At 50.4% G+C, this 22,388-nt stretch overlaps 1 protein-coding gene across 1 annotated transcript in view; it reads right to left on the reverse strand.

Annotated features, from left to right (window-relative positions):
* Window positions 1-569: 569 nt before the first annotated feature.
* TGM3 (transglutaminase 3) overlaps window positions 570-22,388 on the reverse strand; it is a 38,999-nt gene continuing 17,180 nt past the window's right edge. Inside the window, exons 8-13 of the mRNA XM_036093147.2 lie at window positions 14,114-14,217; window positions 11,468-11,713; window positions 7,869-8,177; window positions 5,632-5,789; window positions 1,544-1,677; window positions 570-1,168 (exon numbers count right to left, since the gene is read on the reverse strand). Of these exons, the coding sequence (XP_035949040.2) occupies window positions 1,021-1,168; window positions 1,544-1,677; window positions 5,632-5,789; window positions 7,869-8,177; window positions 11,468-11,713; window positions 14,114-14,217 (1,099 nt within the window). The 3' untranslated portion in view covers window positions 570-1,020. The remainder of the gene's footprint in view (window positions 1,169-1,543; window positions 1,678-5,631; window positions 5,790-7,868; window positions 8,178-11,467; window positions 11,714-14,113; window positions 14,218-22,388) is intronic.

Consider the following 22,388-nt stretch of genomic DNA (forward strand, 5'->3'; position numbering starts at 1 on the left):
GGGATTCGTCAGCACAAGTGACAGGAAAGCTATGGACTCTGCTTGGGGTCATTTCAAGGGGCGAAGACTGAGGAGCCATCAGAGCGTGTGGGAAGGCAGAGAAAGTTCTAGCTGAGTTAGCAGGGCTGTGGCCTCCTGGCTGCAGGAGGGGCAGTGTGGCTCCAGGAGGGAAGAGCCCCGTGGGAGCAGAGGTGGGGCCACCATGGGGCCCTGCTCTGCAAATGGGTTCCAGAAAAGATTCTGATGTCCTTTCTCGCTCTGCTACCTGCAGAGTTTGGCCGGCAGCCACACAGAGAGTGCTCGAAGCCTGCTTGGGACAAGATGCTCCCTCTCCAGGCACCCTCCTCATCTATGTTTGGACATCCTATGAGACAGGTTTCCTAAATTCACTTGAACTGTCTCTCTAGTTCTGCCCCTGGAGCCACACAGAGCAAGCCCGTTCCCTTTGGACGTTGGCATGTGGGGAACAAGGCCCCTTTGGGGTCCCCCCTTCTCCCGAAGAACATGGCCCCCACCCCTCTTTCTCCTCCACTTCCTTAGGCAAAGCAGCAGTCTTGGAGAGCCCGTGCTGATTTCGTTCTTTTTAACCTTTATTTTGAGTGTAAAGACGTGAGCGCCGACCATCCCCTCCCCCCACGGTGGCCCGAGGGAGGCGTAGGAATGTCCCAGCTGCAGGCTTGGGACCAGCAAAGAGTCTGTCTTCTCCCCTGTATCCATTCAGAGAGTCGCTGGGTCAGGGGCCACTCTGTCCTGCAGCGCTGATGGGCTGGAGGGCCGAGCAGGGCCGTGGGGCTCCTGGGGATGTGCAAAAGTGAGCAAGTCCCAGGCCGGGGGGGTGGGGCCAGCCCAGCCTGGGAGTGAGGGAGAGGGCGTGTGCCCGAGGCTGGGGGTCCAGTCCAGGCCATCTTGGGGAGTATTGTGGGTTTCCCAGGCTGGGCAGCGTGGGCAGGGGGCTCACTCCACAGGTGAGCCCTGCCTGCTCCGTGTTACCCAAGTTTGTATGGGGGCCCCTCGGGCCCTTCACTCGGCCACGTCGACGGACAGCATGGCCTTGATCGCGGGGAACTTGTTGCAGGAGAAGTCAGCGAGCAGCTGCTTGGTGCCGCTCCGGGTGGGCAGGATCTCAAAACGCACCCGGGACCGCTCCTTGGGGCGCAGGGCTGGCACGCTGGTGGGGGAGGGCATGGGTCAGTGTTGATGGGGAGGCTCACGGGACCTCAGGCAAGGTGGGCCCTCTGTGGCCCTCAAGTGCTGTGCTGGTGAGGTGGCACCCTCTGGCCGCCTCCCTGGGTCATGGACCCCGCGAGCCCTGGGGCCCCTCAGCAGGGGAGGGAGGGAGTTCCGTGATCTCCCACAGACGCTGAGCCCTGAGCACCAGCTCCAAGCTCTGCTGATCTCGACTTCCCGGGAGTTCGAGTCTGGCAAACCCCCAAACCAGAGGCAAATGTGCAACCCCACATGCAGGTTCTCCCTGGGGCTGTGGGGAGGCCCCCTGGGACGCCCTCCCGCCATCCCCCACTGGCCCCTCAGGCCCGGGACTCACTCGATCCGGAGGCTGCCCAGCAGCAGGCCACTGCCCTCCACCATCAGCACGCAGTTTCTCACGGGCTCGTCCAGCGGGTTGGAGAAGAGCATCTGGACGTTCACGGGCTTCTGCACCCGGGCCTGCTCCAGCACCTGTGGGGAGAGGGGTGACCGCGTCGGTGAGAGCCCACCCGGCTGCGCGGGCGACATGGGGATGGGCAGACATCGTGCAGGGGGTCCTGGGAAACTGCTATCATCCCCACGCTTCGGACGGGACCCGCAGGCTCAGAGGGAGAGGCGGCACATTGTGTGGCTGAAAGCACTTTAGCTTCCCCGCCGGGTTCACGGTCGTCCTGGGGAGGGCAGCCCTGCTTCCCAGGAGAGCCGAGCTCCATGTGGGCTGCTCAGAGGGCTGGGGACTATTTCATTCTGAACTTAGTGACAGTACTTTCCTTGAGGCTCCTACTCATGGGTCCTGTTTCTCCCCTTCTGGCCTGGAAGTGCCCTCCCCAGGAGGCCTGAGCCTGCTCAGACACCCCCTCTCCTCAGAGCCTCATGCTCTTCTCCACAGGCCGTGGCATTGGGCCCCCACCTCAACTCAGGCCACTCTCCTCCAATGACACCCCAGTCTATCGCTGTCCTTCGAAACTTCTGGAGCCCAAAGCTTCCCTGTGTGCCCTGTGGGGTCTGGACAGGCCTCCTGCACCCCACTGTCTTGGTCAGAGGCCGGAGAAGGCTTGGTTTCCCGTCAGAAAAGCCACCTGGACTATATGTTTGCCGTTGAAGAGAAAGCTGTGCTTCTGCCAAGAAACAGCCGTGACTGAGCAGACACGTCATCTCTCTGGGCCTCAACTCCCTCATCTGATAAAGAGGGCTAATCATCCTTCCCTGCCCTGCATGGAAGGAACCGAGTGAGATCATGGATGCAGAAGAAAACGTCTGGGAAATAGAACCTGGATCGGTGTGGCTGCTGGATTTCTTTTCTCCTTCTTTGAGGGATCATCTGTTGTTAGTGTGGTTTTCCTTTTCTTGCCCCTCATCCGCACAGCTACCATTTGGTAGCAATAAAGCTTGAGTTCAGATAAATTCAACAACCAAGGCCTCTCTGGTTCCAGAGCCTTTGCCCTTCTTACCAGGCCCTGGGATATCTACCAATACTTTGTGCATACCATGATCTCTACCGTAATTCTTCCCATGGAACTCACTCACGGCTGGGACGTGATGCTCAGTGTGAAGCATAATTTTATGCCATTGGGATATAACATGGCTACATAAACAGTGCCATATTTTTCACATTTATATTCACTTTGAGATTTTCATGTATTTGTTCTTCACGGTTGCTTACCACCGTGGCCCATTGACCCATATCTGTAAATGCACCCAAAAGAGAGGATAAGAGCCACCAGAAATCTGTGTCTGATCATCAGTGGTTCATGGGCCAACATGAAGGACATCACCCTTTGGAACAAAGTTCAGATTTCATGGTCTGATTCCAATAGAACATCCTCAATGTCTGCTGTCAATCAGTGCCAGATAAGATCATGGGATTTCACCCAAATTATTATCTTTTCATAGAGATTACCCTCATGAGTTTAAAAATCTGTGCCTTGCTCCGAGTGAGCTATGCGCTGATTCTTTCATCAAGACAAGAATGTGTTGATGCTCTGAAGGCTGAAGTAATGGTGAGGTTGTGTTAGGAGGAAATTCACACAAAGATGTCCAAAAGAAGAATGATCAGATGCCTTTTTTTTTTTTTTTTTTTTTAGAGGCGGGGAGAGGGGCAAAGGGTGAGGGAGAGAGAGCATCTTAGGCAAGTTCCATGCACAGCATGGAGCCCAGTCTCACAACCCTGAGATCATGACCTGAGCTGAAATCAAGAGTCAGATGCTTAACCGACTGAGCCATCTAGGCGCCCTCAGATGCCTTTTTTTAAAAAAGATTAAGTAAGAAAGTTCTTGGTGGCACCTTTTCAGCCTGTTTATATTCTGATCTCCTTTCTAAAGATATTATAGTCTCTTTAAAGACAGAGCTGACTTGATATGGAAATCCGAAAGATGTAGAGCAAAAGTGTTGAATAAAAGATAAAGCTATAAGAATGTTTGAGGATAAAGGAGTATAATGGGGAAAAAACTACCTTCCCTTAAACACTCATCATTTTAGCACGGAACGTTTTCCTAACTGAACTGGTTGCTACCCAGGGTCACCTCCCAGCCTGAGGGGGGCATCAGCCCTTGGCTGTCCATCACGTCTGCAGGGACGAGGCACAGTTCTTGGAGCTGTCTTAGGAAGCAGGAGAGGCTTCAGCATGCAGAGGACAAGCACGGACTGACAATGACAACTCTTGTGGGTGGGGCAGAATGCACGAGGGCTCGGCTTCAGTCCTGGTTATTTTACAAAATCAGATTAGTTTCCAAGATACCGTACCAGGGATGACAGTGATGGGCGCAGAATGGGGCAGTGCCTCCCCTGTTGGAGCTGACCGTCTGCTAGGAGACCAAGACCAAACAAGTACACGAATAAAGGTATGACTTCAACTAGAACAAAGTGAGAGGACAGAGGCTCTCAAGGGCGTGTAACTGGAGACCATGCCTGATTGGGAGGAGCTGGGAGGGGACAGGTAAGGGAAAGGCTTCTCTGAGGACAGGACACCTGCACGGAAGTATTTTATTATCCCCGTAACAGCGTTGGGGCACCTGAGACACAGAGATCAAGGGCTACTCATGTGGCTGTTGATTCATCGTGGTGATTCAAGGGCTGAACTCGTGCCCTTCTCTGCTTCCCCCTCAAACTGCCTGTCCGGTCACTGGTTCTCCCTCTGAGGTAGGGGACCGGTCCCCATTCTGAAGCACAGACCGGACCAACTGGAACAGCAAAAGAGCTCAGTCCCAGGCTAGCTGCAATGGGAGCGTGCGCCCTTGGTCTCTGCCCTCCGAGGTCAAGAATCCCTGCAGCTAGGGTGCAGCTTAGGGAGGGGTGGGACTAGGGCGGCCACAATTAGCTGGCTTCTCTAGAAATCTGGGGCTTGGAATGCTGGTGGCATTGTGATGGGACAGAAAAGGCAAGCATTGTCTTGGCAGCTGGGGCAGATGGTAGATACGGCAGATGTGGGTGGGCCCGACCGTGAGGCTCTCCGTGGGGCCTCGCAGGAAGATCCACCTCCTCTGCGCATCCATCCTCCTGTCCTTGCCCGCCAGCACCTCACCCCTCAGATCCGTGCCTTCTGCCTCTGGTGGCCTCTGCCCTAGGCTGGCGGGAGGAAAGGGTGAGTAGGTCCTAGGCAGGCTGGACAGGAAGGGACGGGCTTGGAGTCAGCACAAGTACTGGCCTGGTGCTCAGGAAGGGACAGAGTGGTCCCAGGTGCCTCAGTACACCTGCCCCACCCCCTACACACACCTGGGCTCCTGGGAAGGACCTTGGGAGCCAAGTCACAGCCAAAAGCAAACCCTAAAAGCAGAGACAGAAACATCCTCATCCTCAACCACAGTGAAGATGCTGTTGCTGGCTGTGGACACACCCAGACACCTGGAAAGGGCCCTGGGCTGGGAGTCCCAGGGCCTGAGGTCCAGCCCTGGCTCTGGGCAGGGATGGCAGTTCTCTTTTCTTCTCTGGGCCTCAGTTTACTCATGTGTGAAGTGGCAGGGTTTGGGAGCATGAGAGTGGGCTCCTAAGAGTCCATGATTCTGTAACTCTGGCGTCTTGAGTGTGGAGAGAGGCAAGCGAGTGGTGCCCCATTCTCCACCAACAAGGCCAGGGGCTGGGCCGTGGGCTCCCTGCGGGCAGGACCCTCCCCTTGTGACTCTTTGTGATTCCTGAGCCTGGCAGAGCCCAGAACACAGCAGGTGCTCAGAGCTGAGTGCGTGAGGGAGCCGAGGAGTCCCTCTAGCTGTTTCTTGGCAGATGCCCCCAGTGCATCTGGGACCAGAACCAAAGAAGCCCATGGGCAAATGTGCCTATTTATCACAAGGAACAAGGACGCCGGTCTGAGCAGGAACTCTGGCCAATTCATGTGGCAGAGGCTGGACCCGAGCCAGGCCCCGTTCCCTGCCCCTCTCAGCAGGGAAGGAGATTCCTGGTGGCTTGGGCGTGCACCCCTTCACCCCCGTTTACCTCCAGGGTCAGGCTGGGGTTGTCCAGGATGATGTCCCTTTCTACCAACACCTCAGCCTCATCAGACACCTGGCACACAGCTGTGGTCCGGATCATGTTATCTGTCTTCAGGTACTTCTCATACTGAGCATATGTAATCTTCAAGGGATGCCGTATTTCTGGAAGGAGAAGCCGGGGAGGGCAGAGTGAGAGGGAGGAGGGCTGACTTCTGGAACCTTCAGAGCTGAGGCCAAGCCAAGGCGGTGGGGAGCTGGCCGGGAAGGTCTGCAGCCCCGGGCCTGACTGAGCCCTCCCTGCCTGTTCTGTGGGAAACGTGCCCCCGTTCTGTGCAGCCTCCAGAGCAGAGGCCGGGGAGGCCCTGGGCCTCTGACTGGCTGGGCAGCTTCCCAGGAGAATGGGATGGTAGGGACCAAAGCTTCCTCCCATCCTGGAAAATGTCAGAGGGCAGGAAAGAATACAGAGGCTTACGGATTGCCTCATGATGACAACAAATAATAACTAGGAAGGGAAGCCAGGGATTGGCTCCATATGCACTTAGGATCCTCCCGGGCCAACTAATAGTCTGGGATGCTGTTGTGACAACACCTCGATCTGTCTCCCCACCTCTGGTCTCTCCCGCTTCCCAGTCACCCCCACACACCTGGCAGACGCGGCTTCAGAAGCCTCCCCCCCCAACATCATGCTCCTCCTCTTCCTTGTCACTTGAAATTTTCCACGACTCCTCGCTGCCTCAGAAATAAAGTTCAGACCCCTCGATCCGGCCCTGCGTCACTGCAACCTAACTCCCCTCTCCCTTGAAGGAGTCCTCGGTGTTTCCCAACGGTCCTTTGCCAACACAGGTATATGGTCACCTCCGTGCTTGGACATGCATGGTTCCCTCACGTGGAAATGCCTTCCCCGGCTTCTGTCGCTTTACCTGGCTCCCCCCAAGCCTCAGGGCCCCTCTCCCTCCTCTGTGGTCCAGGTCACTCCCACCTCTCTCTCTCGATGGTCATGCTGGGTGGCCTGGGGTGCCCCGGCACCCACAGAGTCATCTGCTTTTTGAGGAGGAAGTAGCCTCTGCCGTTCCCACTCGAGAAATTAGCCTGGCCTGCCCTGAGTGGGCAGATGAATGTGCAGAATGGATTTTTAAAAAAATTTTTTTAACCATTTCCCTCATGTGAACTATTTTTGGCCTGCAAAAAATAGCTCTCCCCTTGGGCTTTGAAGGTAGCTAGCAGCCTGGCGGTTGCTCCTGGTGTGGGGAAGATTTCTGCTACAACTCCGCCAGAAGCCAGGTTGCTAAGGACGCTGCCTTCTGACAGGTGTAAAACATCTCAGTTTCCCTACAGACAGAGCTCTTTCAAGATGGGCTGTATAATTAATCAGTTTTTATTTATGTGAAGCAAAGAGCCACCCCACCCTTGTTAATCTGCTTTGTAAGGCTCAATTTTTCATAACAGCGTGGAGGATTTTGCCACTGTGAGCACACCTGCCTGCTAATCCTCCCAGAGCGCCAGGCTCTTGCTGCTCCACCTCGCTCCTTTCCCAGCAGCCGCGAGTCTCTGTTCCTCCCAAACTCTCAGGCATCACTGCCCTGGGGAATCAGGAGACTCCCCAGCTGGCAGCTATGCGGGGAGGAACACTGGACAAGGGTGTAAGACCCTGCTGTATGTTGCAGCCCTTCCGGGGTCAAACCTGAAAAGTGATTCATTGTGGGGTGGGGGTGGAGAGTCCCTGGGGCGGGGGTGGCAGAAATAGAATCTAGAAGATGGAGGGTGGGCCTGGATTTAGCATTAGGAAACCCAGGACCAAGACCCTGCTTTCGCCACTTACTAGCTATGACACTTAATCTCTTAAGCAAGTCACCATCTCTCCAAGCCTCAGTTTCTGCCTCTGTAAAAGGTGATACTGAAATCTGCCCTTTTCAGTAGGTCAAACGAGAGAGGATCTAAGGAAGCACCCTGTGCGCTGAGTGAAGTGGTGTATACCTCTAAGGGATATCGCAGTGGGGCTATTAACTGCCAAAGCCTCCCTCCTTCCTCCCCCCTGGTGTGGAAAGATTCTGGTTGGCGCCACCCTGATTAGCTCTCTTCCCCATGACAACTTTCAAGCCTTCAAAACCCACGGCTTAACCACAGTGATGGTGCGCTCCTCCTCTCTTAGCTGAATCCGTTCCAGCAGGAACTCTCCAACCCCAAAAGAACATCAGCCATCTTGGATGAGTGGCGTCCCCCACAAACCACAGGACGAGTTACCTTCTTTGGGTCCCAGGGACATTGTGACAGAGTCCTTCCACACCTCGTGTACCAGCTTGCCGTTGTAGACAATGGTCCAGGCCGTCATGTTCACGGTCACCGTCTTCATGTCACTCGTCAGGTTTTTGAGCAACAAGGCCAAGCTGACTTCTTTGCCCACCTCCAATAGGCCAGTGACCTTGAACCTCCCCGAGATGCTGGGCTCCCTTTCCTCTCTTGCCAAATGTCTCGCAGATGTGGCGCTAAAGGACGCGTTGGGTTTAAGTTTCCCCAAGGCCTTTTCAAACACTTGTCTCTCCTGGCTGGAACCTGCATGGTGGGAAAAGAGGGAAGCTTCTCAGGGACAGGGTGGCAGCCTGGGACTCGTTGGCTCTGCAAGGATTCTGATCCAAGCAAGTGTCCCTGCTCTCCGGGTCTCTCCGTTTCATCCTCCTTAGCACGAGGCTCACTGACCAGCCGGTCTGTGCGCTCTCGCAGTCAGCTCTGCATGTCCGAACGAGCTGTAGGGAAAGCTTTATCAGCACCTGCACGAAGTTACCATATGGCCTGATATTTGGCTTAGGCTAACTAGGTTAGATTTCGTCTTCCTTTTCTTCGTTTTATTTTTGGAGAAAAGATCTCTTGTGAGAACAAACAGCTCCTTTAAACATAAGTAACAAAAACTGAATGGAAAAAAGGTTATAATGAGATTATAAGCAAAAAAACAAAAACAAAAACAAAAGGTTATGGTTTAGAATTGGCTTCATTAAAAAAAAATTTTTTTTCAAACCACTTTTCCATGTTATTCTGCTTTGTTTCTAAAGGTTCTTCGAGGTCAAAGAGTGGAGCTTCTGCCCTTGTCAAAAAAGAACTCCGCACGGTTCGTTTGGTCCCATGTTATGACTGGTTTAAGTTGTCGAGAGACTTCAGGTTTTAAAAACACAAAGGACGGATTTTCTGACTCTGACTCAGACTGTGAGGGCTGTGGAATGTGAGCATGGCCATGGGATACCCTCAAAGTCATGGCTCTTGGGCACTAAGGTGAGTAACCAGTTGCAAGCCTCTGGGCCCGTGGAGGCCACACGGTTCACATAAGGCTCCCTGCCTTGACCCAAAGACAGATCTACTATTAAGGAGAAGGTGTGTTGACCTTCCGGGAACATGGGCAGACATACACAGAGAAGAATTACCATGTTTATATCTGCAAACCATACTTAGGGCCCCCATCTTCCCCAACTACCGTGAAATTTTGAAGACACCAGATGACTTATTATAAGCACTTTACAATTTAGCGAGGCCTTTCCGTAAGTTCCATGTAACAACTGGCTGAGACCTCAGAGGCCAACTCATCCAAGCCCCTCATGTTAAAAGTAAGGTCCTACAGACAAGAAGCAACTGGTCCAATCAACTGGTCTAATCTTGGAGTTAGAGGCAGAGAGGGGGCAGCCCCCAGGTGTCTACACCCATAGTCCAAGGTTCCCTGCCCCCCAACATCCTCCTGAAAAGGAGGCAGGCAGCCAGATTACCCAAGCTGATAGCTCCTGGTGGGCTGGGTTCTTTCTGGTGCCTTTCCATCCTGTAGCAGAGTTGTAAGTCCACACCCAGGGCTGATGTCTGTGCAGGGAGCTGAGGCTTCTGTGCCCGGGAGACCTCAAAGCAGGCGTGTTTGCACAATGAGGCTCAGAGCCCAGATACCTATATAGGTCACCTGATGGGTTGACTCAAGACTAAGCTTCCTGCTGCTGTTTTCTCCTTTGGTGCTGCCATTGCGAAAATGCTTAGCAACCCACTTTATGAGCTTTTCCTCCCTGGGGCCCTTGCAGACAAGCTGGCATCACTCGGTAAGGAGAACGGGCAACAACAGGCAGGGTGACCAGCTCTGCTGTCACGCAGAGAGAGGCTGGGGCATCGCCAAGAGTCTTGCCGGAACCACCCCCAACCTGGCCATGGCCTGGCCCCGCTCCGTGGCTTAGGAGATTTGCCTGGGACAGACAGAGCCCCCCAATAAGCACAATCAAGGTATATCAGTAAAGGAAGGACCCCCACAGGACATCTATCCCAGTAAGCAGTGCACTTCAAAAGGCACCTCGGGAGGTCATTATTCCAGCGACGCCGCAGATGTCCGAGTTGATAAGCATCACCACTATTTCAGAAGTCCTCTCCCGGTGCCGGGCCCTGCACTTGGCACTCTCTGTACACCAGCTCATTTAAATCCTACTGAAGACAGGCATCGCTATTGTCATTTTACAGGTGAAGAAGCAAGGGGTCCGAGATCCTAAGACTCCTCCTTGGGGTCTCCTGGTGATCAGTGTAGGACTGGAGTTGACCTCCAGCCCCTGGTTATTTGTTTCCTGGCCCCTACACTTGTTTCTCTATCGTGACAGTGTTGAAAATACTTCTCCTACATCTGTGAGCTCGGGTGGGGGGGGGCAGGGGTCGGGCAGGGGCCCCATCTGCCACGTCCCTCATTGCCTCCCCAGAGCCGAGCATGGAGTGGGCACTTGGGTGGGTCTCAGTACGTGGGTATTGACCGAGAGAAGGGCTGTCTGACCCTAGCCATGGGAGGGCCTGCACAGGCAGATTGGGGACCACCCTGAGGCCACCAATCTCATGACCCTAGGCCCATGCCTCCAAATGTCCACATGTACCACTACCCGGAGGGGTTACCTACCTGGACCTGGAGTCAGACCTCATCTCCTGAGCTCTTTCTCCAGCTTTTCTCTTTCATGAACTGCAGCTGACACCAACAGCCAGCAGTAGTGAGAGCTTTGGGGTTCACTTTAGGGTGTGTTCTGGGTGCCTTTAGGAGAGCACTTTGCTTGGCCCCTCAGAACCTGTGTTGTGTGAGGATCAACCAAAGTGTCTATTTCCAAACACACTAGAAAGAGACATGGGACGCGTTACGGAGTGACTGGCTTGCTAGAGCCAGCGTTCATTTACTTTTGGCTGTTTCTACAAATGAACGTCACCTTCACATGTGGAACTTTGTCACTCTGGAGAGTCCCCAGCGAAACAGGCTGCTGACTCTGAGAGCAGCTTCCAAACTAGAGTAGCTAATGTAATTTGCGGAGAGGCAGCTTTGTAGAAAAACGAGCCTTCCCGGTGACTCATGTGGGTGCTTCAGGCTTCTTGGGGAGACTCTGATGCATGCATGACATGGGCCCACCTCTTCAGGGTCTTTGTCCATTTCTTTGTTCAGATAGTGTTTCCTGCCTGTCTTTCTTGGAGGCTCAGAGAGCAGACTGACCGAGAAATTTCTCCTAGAGCCCTGGGCAGTCTCGGGGGTTGGGGGGGGAGAGGCATGTTTCTTCCTGTGATGTCCAATCACAGGGCTGTCACCCCAGTTGTGGGAAAGGGACACAGCTGGAGAAGAGCTGGGCTGACAGCTGCTGGGTCCCGTGGCAGAATTCCACTGGCACCGCATCTGCTTGTGACAATCCTGTCCCCACTGGAGATAGTCTGCGGAGCTGGATGTTAGGTGCCAGGGAGCCGTCCTACCATTCAGGCAGAATGCGGAGAGAACACAGGAGGAGTAGGAGGGATTTTCCCTTCTCCACCCGCAAAGCTGTCTTCCTACCGTCAAGCCCCGGGTCGCACAGCCCCACCAGTGCCCTGCCTACCTTCTGGATATTTGTACTTCTCTGTGATGTCCATGCGGGAGTAGCTGCCCACCGCCTTGGTGCTGATGTATCTGCCAACGCTGTGAGTGTCCGAGGTAGTCCGCTTCTGAGTGTTGTAGTAGAAGTCATAGATCCAGGTGATGCGGTCGGCGTTTACCTCCGCGAAGACGAAGGGCGTGTCGAAGTCCAGGTTCACATCGCCCTCTCGGACGGCAGCAACGGAAGTGGGGCCGCACTGGAACACCCCTGATAGTGAGGTGCAGAGACTGCGTGCATGCCAAAGCCAGGTGCCACAGCCCACCCCAGCACCTGTCCCCTAGGAGCCACCCCTAGCAACACCACTCCCCTGCCTCTCCCCCCAATACCCCTTCAGCCCCCACTGCCTGCCCGCCTTATGTGGCACTCAGCATGGACCCTCCTGTTATCTTCTGCATGGCACCCCACACAGAGTGTCCTTCTGCAGAAGACTGGCCCCATCCTGCCCTCCGCGGGCGCGCGGTGGATGCTGACCTGCCACCCTTGGGCTGTCTCCTTTCTTACCTCTTGTGCTCATGGCTGCCTCTTTTCTATCCCTACAAATCATCCTTCCCAATTCCTCATTCCCTATTCCTGGAAGTATTCCCTAAACCCAGCCCATAGGAGTCTTGCTCCTCTGAGCTCCCAAGCCCTGTCTATCACCTTCCTCTTCTAGCACTTGGCACAGAGAGGTCAGATAGATGGATAGACACGTAGATAGATATGTAGATGTAGAAATAGATACAGAAGATAGAGTTTCATTCACGAAGTGCCCAGCTGAAAAAAGTAAGGTGCAGCAGAATAGAAAGAAGGGGATTATTCTGTTCGTGTTTACAAGACAAATAGACCAAAAAGACACATATGGGGCGCCCGGGTGGCTCAGTCAGTTAAGTGTCCGACTCTTGATTTTGGTTTAGGTCATGATCTTGGGGTCGTGAGATCAAGCCTCATGTCAGGCTCCGCACTGAGCGTTGAGCCTGCTTAAGATTCTCCCTTTCCCCTCCCTCTCTCTAAAAACAAAACAAAACCCCCCCAAACCCAAAAAACCACATACATGTACTTTTATATGCCTGGAAGAGTGATTTTCAAACTTTTTTTTTTTAAATTTTTTTTTTTTTTGCCATGATCTCTATATTACAGCACATAGATGGTCCTAAGACAAAAGTTGTACAGGACAATACTTGTTCTTATTATGTCCAGTGCACCCTGAGATTTTTTCTTTTCCTCTAACCCCACTTTCCATGCCATTTCACTTCATTTCTTTTTTTTGTTTCTAAAAGATTTATTTTTAAGTAATTTGCACACCCACTGTGGGGCTCAAACTCACAATCCCGAGATCAAGAGTCACACGCTCTATCGACTGAGCCAGCCAGGCACCCCTATTCTACTTCTTTTTTTTTTTTTTTAAGATTTTATTTATCTGACAGAGAGAGACACAGCAAGAGAGGGAACACAAGCAGGGGGAGTGGGAGAGGGAGAAGCAGACTCCTCGCTGAGCAGGGAGCCCGATGCGGGGCTCGATCCCAGGACCCTGGGATCATGACCTGAGCCGAAGGCAGACACTTAACGACTGAACCACCCAGGCATCCCTCTACTTCATTTCTTAAAATGATAGTCACAACTCACTAACTTGATTTTATAACCATTAATGGGTTGCAGTGAAAAGTGTGAAATACAGAGGCCTGGAAAATATCTGGAAGGTTACCTCCCACCCCAAATCCAGTAATGCTTATTGCTTCTGGTAGAGGGGTTGGGTTAGGGTAGGGAGGTATGACTTAGCTTTTATTGTTAATCCTTTTAGAATGGTTTGAAATTTTTTTAACCATGTGCACATATTATTTTTATAATTAATTTTTTTTTTTTTAAAGTAGGCCCCTCACCCACTGTGGAGCCCAACGCGGGGCTCGAACTCACAGTCCTGAGATCAAGACCTGAGCTGAAATCAAAAGTCAGATGCTTCACTGACTGAGCCACCTAGGTGCCCCATAATTTTTTTTTTTTTAAGTTTGAGAGAAACAATTCAAAATGAAGGTAGCGAACAAGATACGCCCTGGAGGTCATAAGAAGGGAAAGAAAACTTCCTGGAGCGTCTGGGACCCAAGCTCGGAAGGGAGTGGCCAGAAGTGGGAACAGAAGTCCTGGGCACAGGGACAGGGACAGGGCCAGACAGCACGAAGGAGAGTTTGGTTTGGCAGAGGGACACCATGGATGGGACGGAGGTGCCGGGAGTCGTGATCACGGAGACCTCCAGCCGAGCGGGGGAATTTGGGCTAAATCCCCGGGCGACGGGGACCACATGGTGTCTGTGCTGGGAGACACAGGCTACCAGAGGCGGTGTGGGGAAATCACTGTTGGCGGATCGCGGTTTCTTTCCCTTGCTGCCTGGCACGTGCCAGGGCCTCCACAGTGGGGATAACAGTTGTGTGGGCGCAGGGAAGCCACTCATTTAAATAGCAGCCTGAGCCAGGCAAAATTAGGATGAGAATTCTACTCTGAAAATATTTGTGGTTTAATTCCATCGTGCCTTCCAGAGATGGAGAGCCGCTGTCCGCTACTGTAAAGAATCGAGAGGCCAGGACAGAGAGCGAAACCCAGAGAAGGGGGTGGTCAGCGGGGCCAGTAGAGGGTTACCTTGGCTCCTCTCCTGGGGCGTGGCGTCCAGAACCTGCCATCCGTTGTACGAGGGGCCCAGGTCAGTCCGCACAAACCAGCCTTCATTCCAGACGTGGAAATTCCTGCAGACAGAACCAGACTGCAGAGCTTGCCCAGGGCCCCACAGCTGGAGGTGACAAAATACCACATCTCTCGCTGAACAGTGCAGCACCCCCTACTCATCATCGAGTGAGTCTACCCTGCCCCAGCTACATTGCTAAACCTTGCCGAGCTCTGTCTCTCGCAAGTCCTCACAGCACTGTGAAACAGGTACCATTTTTCTGCCGATCTCATAAAAGGGGAAACTGAGGCTCAGAGAAGTTAAGCAGCTTGTGATGGCAGAGTCAAAGCTTGGACCCAGGTAGGCCTAACCCCCAAACCTGGGTCCTTGACCATGATATTCTACTGCCTTTCTGAGGAGAAGAACGGCTCCAGGTGAGAGCTGGCAACCAAGCAGCCCAACAAACCCACACGGCTTTCTCGTGTGCGTCCTGCTGGGGAACACCTCTGTGTCTCCCGTCGACTGAGAGTGCATGGGGCTCCAGCGAGGAGGACAGCTCTGGCTAAGAGCCACAGGCTTCCGGGCTGAGGTGTGGATCGAAGAATGACATTCACCAGTCCTAAAATGTTCTTCATCAAAGGCGTCCCCTCGTCTCCCAATCTGCATGTCTCAGTCACATCTCTGGGGATAGCCAATTAGCCGGTCTTAGGCATTCCATCCTGTGGTTCTGCCCTCTCGATCTGGTCCTCCTTTGCACACCCCGTGCAACTGCATTAGCCCTGGTTCTGGCAGCTTTGATCCAACCAGAAGCTGTGAGTCCGACATGAACCCAAGTTCCATCCAACGTGAAAACAAATTTTTTTTATACTCAAGAAGTGGGGAAGATAGTTTAACGCAGAGTACCAACTCAGAAACCATAAAGAAAATGACTGATAAATTTGGCTAGGTGAAAATATTAAACTTGCATATACCAACCAACCAACCAAACTGTAATTCTGTTTCCTCTGTGGAAGAGTGAGCTCATAACAGATGGTCCCTTCCGCAGATAACAACAATAAGCTCCGAAACAAAAAAAAAAAAACAAAAAACCAAAAAAAAACCAAGACAACTACTTGAGAGTGAACAAAACAGAAGGATTTTGGAAAGGAGTCAAAACTTGGAGGAAGGAGCCAGCATGGGGCAAATTGCACTTTTGGTGACTTGGCCCTAAGGACAGGCCACAGTTGGGGTGAAGTGCAGGGCAGTAAAATCTGTAACAGACAATCCATATTTTTCTGACCTGAGGAGCCAAGAAACAGCCCAGGTCAACCGGGGCATCTAGAGCATGAGGGGGAGGCTCTGGAAAGGAAGGAGTCAGAGAAAGAAGATCCCAGATTAGTTCATAAACTCCGCCCGAGTCTCTGAGCGATTCTGACCCATGCATGTATACAGACAAGCAGTCTGGCTGACGATAAAAGAAGCTGAGCTGAGATTTGAGTCGTTGCCGGCTCGCAGTCTGGGTCCACCCCAGGCAGGCTGTTGAAATAAACTAACAGAATCCCGACATACCCAATGCCCAGGATACAGACCCAGCTGACTCAACATACGAAGAACCAGAAAAACGGGATCTATCCTTCAAGGGAAAAGACAACCAACAGAGTAACCTTAGAATAGTACAAATGCTGGAGTGATTGGACAAGGACTTTAAAGAAGCTATTATAACTAAGCTCAATGAAATAAAGGAAAACGGCAACAAGTGAAAAGAGAGGAACTCTTAGCAGAGCAAGAGAAAAGATGAAAGAAGAACCAAATGGAAATTTTCAACTGGAAAAAAAGACCCCTATCTTAAATGAAATAATTCAGTGGTTGGGCTTAGAACGAGAGGACGGAGGAAAAGTTCTGTCAACTTGAAGATAGACCAGCAGAAATTGCCCAAGCTGAAGAAGAAAGAGAAAAATGATTGAAAAAAAAAATAAAATAGAGAAGATATATATAACATATATATAAGCAGAGATTTACTGTAATTAATATTATAAAGTACTTACATATCAATAAGAACAACACACAAAAGAACAAGTGAAACACACCAATAAAGGACGATGGGCAGGCAATTTTTATAAGAAACACAAGTGATCACTGAACATATGAAAATAGTTTTGATCTCACTACCATGATAAGGAAATTAAAGTGACAAAGAGATACTGTTACACTCATAAGATGATAAAGATGAAAGCCCAGGATGATACACAGGACTGTGTGATACTCATTTCCAGGTGTGGGAAAACAAGCAGTCAGAGCCCACTGGTGGGAGTTGAAATTGGTGTGGTATTTAGGGAGGGCCATTTGGTAATGGGTATGAAAAACCTTTAAAAATCTACATTCCCCGGGCTGCCTGGGTGGGTCGCGCGCGAGTGGGGAGGGGGAGGGGCTGAGGAAGAGACTCTTCAAGCAGACTCCCCGCTGAGTGTGGAGCCCGCTGTGGGTCTTGATCCCAGGACTCCGAGATCACGACCCAAGCTGAAACCAAGAGTTGGATGCTTAACCGACTGCGCCACCCAGGCGCCCCTACTTTTTGTTATTTTATAATCAGGAAAAATGTATTTTCATTTTGCATGTTTGGAAGAAGCTTCATGTGGGGCCAGATGGGATCTATGTACATGGGGGAGTTGTAAACTCTTCAGCTATTGGAGGAGTTGGAAGTGCCCCATAAGTACTTATGGGGTGCAACCTGACCCGGCTAGTCCTTCAGGGAGCAAGGGGAGATATAAAAAGTCAGCTCCGAAACAAGGCAGAAGGGGATTAGGCCCTAAGAGGTGAAGAGATGATTAAGAATAATACCAACCAACGATATGAATGGAGAAAAAGAATACTCTTATTTACTACTAAAATGAAACACAGGTGATCACAATCTTTCTGGAAGGCAACAGTGATAGCTGTCATAAACCTTTAAAATGCTCATTCCCTTTAACCCAGGACATACCATTTCTAGGAATCTTTCTTACAGGACTAATCGTGGATGTGTTCAAGATTTGCATATACGAATGCCCATGACTGTGTTATATATAACGGGGAAAAGAAGGGGAATAGGGAATGGTAATAGTAACAGTAGGAAAAGAAATAATGGTTCAACCATACGAGGGAATACGATGCACTTAAAATCTGATTTTTGATGATTATTTAATGACATAGGGAAAATGCTCAAAATATAGTGTTTCGGCAAAAACACATGATTTAAAACTGCAAAGTTGGTTTCCAGGTGTGGGAAGAAGTAGGATGCACCTATTATATACTTTGTCTTGTACCCATGCCTTGTAAAATGTGTAATCCCAATTCCATAAACGACAGCAACTGATAGAGAAAATATTGGCTGGAAAACTATCAAATATTAAAAGTATGTGAACAATAAGATTACAGATGACTTTATTCCCTATAATTGTGAGGGGGGAGGTCATCATAAAAAATTATCGCTAGCGGGGCTGCCTAGGTGGCTCAGTTGGTTAAGCATCGGACTCCTGATTTTGGCTCAGATTTCGGGGTCGTGAGATGGAGGCTGGTGTAGGGCTCTCTCTCCCTCGCCTTCTGCCCCTCCGCCACAAACCCCCCTTGTGCACGCTCTCTTTAAACCTATCCCTAGGAAGACCCACAAAATGTCTTTTTGAATGGGTCTTCATGATCAGTGAGAATTCGCCCAGGAGAAAGCATGGAGTGTGAGAACATGATCAAGAGACAAGACAGGGATGAGAGAGCAGTTTCATGTTCATCTAGTTCCTGGCAGAGAACCCTAGGGGAAGGGTGGGTTGGTAACAAAACTGGTAAGTAGCTGTGTTTTCATACTTACTTTCGAGGCGGGAATTTAAGATGGAGCAGATAACAGATACTCTTGGTCCCTCCCTCACTTGGAAGCCAGCTTTACTCACAGTTATTTGAGATGCATGTGCTTTTCAAATGTCCAAGGGCGCCACCATGGAAATTCTGGTTGTTTCTGATGGTATGCATGCTCTCTCCCACCTCCCAACCTTGGGCTCTGTTTCTGTCTTGAGGGGTTTCAGGAGGAGGAGCTCAAGAAAAGAATGCACTATAGGTATCGGAACTACCTGAGGCATTTCCTAAAAGATGTGGATTCCCCTATCTCCCTCCACCTAAGTCAATTCTAATGTAATTTTGGAAGTTTATAAGCCACTGCCCTAGAGACAGCATCTGAGTTATACTTACCTTTGAATTCATGGGGTCAAGAGGCCCTGTCTAGAAAGTGACCTCCAAACTCCTACCCCTTCCACTGGCAAACTATTTGTCCTTCCAAATGCAGCCCAGATACTGCCTCCTCCAAAAAGTCTTTTCCTGCTGGAAGAGTGCCAACCATATGTCTGTGCTATCTCTGAGTCCTGCGCATAACTCAGTTATTTCACTTTTTCTACTCCATAACTGCCTGTCTTCTTATGCAGCTGTGAGCTCCTCTGGCCCAGTTCCTTCATCTCCCCCCCCCCCCCTTGGTGCCCAGTGCCCGGGGCAGGGTCTAGCACACGGTACATACTTAATCATGTTTTCTGGAGCCTGAACCACTCTTGGAGCTGGCTTCCTTGCTGCAGGTCTGAGCGAGGTACACTGGGGCGGCTAAGTATTAGTGGAGGCTGGTTGCCATGGAGAGATTGCATCAGGAGCCAGGAGCGTCCGCTGGGGTGTGGTTGCCAACAGCTTTTCCCCAGAACTAGCCAACTCCACCTCCCTGTGACAGGGCAGGGCAATCTCCACGTGCCTGCTATGAGCTATAGAAAGTCTACAAGTAGAGTCAGCTCTGTGACTCTAGAAATTGGGGAATCAAGTCAAATGAATTAAGAAAAAAACAAGCCAGAAATGTCAAGGTAAAGATAACCTTGGTCCTACTGTTCCAAATCGTTTGCCTTGCTTAGTGACTGATCAAGGCCCCAGAGTCCTCCTTTACAGTGGCTCAGAAGTTGGGCACCGTGGAGAAGCAGCATCCCGAACTAAGGTCGCCGCCCCCACCCCAAAGCAGCCTGATTCTCAAGAAGCGGACACTCCAGAGGCTTGTGCCTCTTAAGCCAAACCACTGGCGTGAGCAGAATGGTTAAGAAGAAAATGCACTCCCGTGGATGCAGTGAATGTGATTTAAGGAAAGAAGATCTAGAAGAAATTGCTGAGGTCCCCTGATCTAGCCCTTCATTTTACAGATGGGAAACTGAGGCACAAAAAAGTTAAGAAACTTATATAAAGTCATACACTTATTAGAGAGCCTAAATATCTCTCTAATTTCTCTCCGGGGCTTTGTTTTCTCATTCATGAGATCAGCAGGTCCCTCCCCCAAGTCCTGCGGTTGTCTGACTTGGGAGAGTCCTGTTGGCAAGACTCTGCGTCCTAGCCCTAGCTTGGACACGAATTCACAGTTTGACTTTGGTAAGTCATTTCTCCTCACTGAGCCTGTGAGGTAGCATTTAGTTTTACAGAGAAGTGACATCTGCTGCCGAGGTGTGAACCAAAGAGCCCAGCTTCTCCATCTGCACGGGCTGGACGGCACCCAACCTCACCACAGCTCTGCTTGGTGCCCAGCCAACCAGGAAAATCTCAAGGTAAGCAATGTTCGGTTGCTCAAGGTAACATTAATCAGGAGTAATAACAACGTTCTCTGGCATCTCTCTGGTGCTTTACAGTTTACAAAACTGCCTGGGTTCAACTCCCGTCTCCACCATTTGCTGGCTGTGTGCCCTTGGGTGAGTGACTCTGGGCCTCAATTTCCTCAATTGTAAAATGGGATGATGATAATAGTGCCTACCTCATTGTTTCTGAAGAGTAAGTGCCTGGTACACAGCAATTGCTCAGCAAACTATTTGCTCCTGCTGTTATTATCAAGAACTTTCAGATGCTTACTCTCACTTGATCCCTACTTTCTATTACTTTAGGCAAATCTGGGCAAGCTTCTAAAAGCTTCCAACACGTGCAACACACAGAGATTCCGATCGAAGTGTTTCTGTCCAGACCCTAACTGCCCTTAAATAACAGGCTGGGGAAGTCACTCCAGGCAGAGGGTGACTCGTGGTTTATCTCCCCCTGGGTGGGATCTATGAGAAGGGTCTGTCTAGGTCCCCTGGGAAGGGTAGCTCTCATACAAAGAGGAGGGTGGGGATCAAAAAAATTAAAGCCAGTAAGAGACTGAAGTGAACACCTAGTTCTGGGCCAACCCTTATATTTCCCTGATGGAGAAACTTGGAACCAGAAAGATGAGGTGGCTTACACAAGCCCTGGAGCAAGATGGTAGTGGGGCTGGAACCAGGACTCAGGACTCCCTGTCCTCATTCCATCCAGTGCTGGAAGGCAGCAGCTTTGGGAGGGACCTCTGGTTGCCACTGATTTCACCAGAAAGCCTGGTGGGGGTGGGGGGGGTGAGAGGGTAAGAGAGGAGGAGACCCCCAGCAAAAATCAGGGCTTTGGGGCCTGACATCCTCCAATGAAGCCAAAAAAATGACAGTGGGCACACCGTGGGCCCATACTCGTCCCAAGATAATTATATTTGGAATGAATTATAAAGCTAATGTGGGGTGGTAGTGTGAACCAGTAACCAAGAGATCTGAGTCCTAATTCCAAATTCAGCTTAAAAGCCCTACATTTCTGCTCCCAAGAAGCCTTCCTTGGTGACTCCTTCCCTGTGCTCCCATGGGGCTTACTGTCTGACGCACCTCCCTGGTCACTAAACATCCTCGACTAATGGCTTCCCCATCCTGTCTTCCAACAGCACCAGAATGCTTTCAGTAGAGGACTGACTCTCCAGCTTTCTGGTCCCTCTGTGGATCCTAGCACAGAGGATAATCCCAGAAGGGGTACGCCCAAAGGGATCTCCCTTCCCAAATGATGTTGGACAAATCATCACCTCTTGCGAAGGAAACCAAGGCCAGGAATGGCATTACCCCAGCGGTGAAAAACAGGTTGCAGTGATTTGGGACACAACAACAAAAGAAAAAACCAGGGAGGAGGAAAAAAAAAAAGACTCATTTATGAGTAGTTGGGAAACAACATCTTGCTAACGCAGCAATGTCATTAGACAGAAAGTTGTATGTGTGCAGATCAGGAAAGAACAGCCTGAAACAAGCCTTCTCTTCCTCATTACACCCTAGAAGCCACGTGACCTCGGGTGAATTACGTAAGCCTTACTCTCCTTCGGAGGTGAGGGGATATTTATCTTACTGAGTTCCCATGTTAGTGTGGGGTTGTTGTTGACTTGTTTTAACAACTTCTCCGTTCATATTTCTTTTCCTTTGACTTTATTCAATTGGTTACACTAAGCACATTTCAGAAAAGTTGGACCTCCTTATTCTGGGGATATGAAGTAATAGGAACTCTTTTATACAGACTGTCTCAGAATTGAACATCTGGAAATAAGATGGCAACCGCTATCAGGTTATTTGGCCCTATATGCGTGTGAGTGATTGTGTGTTTGTGTGTGTGTGTGAGAGAGGGGGTATCCTTGGAAATGGATTAAAAACAATAGATTGTTAGCATATATGCACATACTTCTTTGCATATATAGGCACATAGAATCTATATGTACATGCAGATATAGACAGAATCATTTTCAGTTACCACTTGGTAATAACTTGGCATATAGTATGATCTCAAATAGCTATAATAATATTTATTTTAGGGCACCTGGGTGGTTCAGTCGGTTAAGCGACTGCCTTCAGCTCAGGTCATGATCCTGGAGTCCCAGGATCGAGTCCCGCATCGGGCTCCCTGCTCAGGGGGAAGTCTGCTTCTCCCTCTGCCCTTCACCCTGCTCTCTCTCTCTCAAATAAATAAATAAAATCTTCAAAAAATAATATTTATTTTATGTATATATACTACTATATGAAGTTATAGATACATGTCTATAAATTTTATACAACTGACTTCCACGTACCACCCATTAGACATTACATGTACATATGTGCATAAAGATACATGTGCACGTGGCATATTTATGGTTAGACATATATACGTTCAATTACACACAAGGCTTCTCCTTTTCAGTTGAAATCCAGAATAAACTGACTTTTTATTCTATCAATCAAGGCGCATAAAAAGTCCACATGCATAAGAGAAAATGCACCGCTTTCCTTTAAGCGAGCCTATAAGTCATATGGGTTGCCTGAAACAAGATAAATTTATATTCGGTACTAGAAAATCAAGAGTTTCTAAAGTAGCTTAGGGTCTAGTGGACCCTCTAAACTCAGAGCAGTTGCCTAGAGCCCATGAGCCACTGGTATTGGACCCTTCATCCAAAGGCGAGAC

The sequence above is a fragment of the Halichoerus grypus genome, chromosome 10 (genome assembly GCF_964656455.1).
Source record: "Halichoerus grypus chromosome 10, mHalGry1.hap1.1, whole genome shotgun sequence".
Taxonomy (NCBI): domain Eukaryota; kingdom Metazoa; phylum Chordata; class Mammalia; order Carnivora; family Phocidae; genus Halichoerus; species Halichoerus grypus.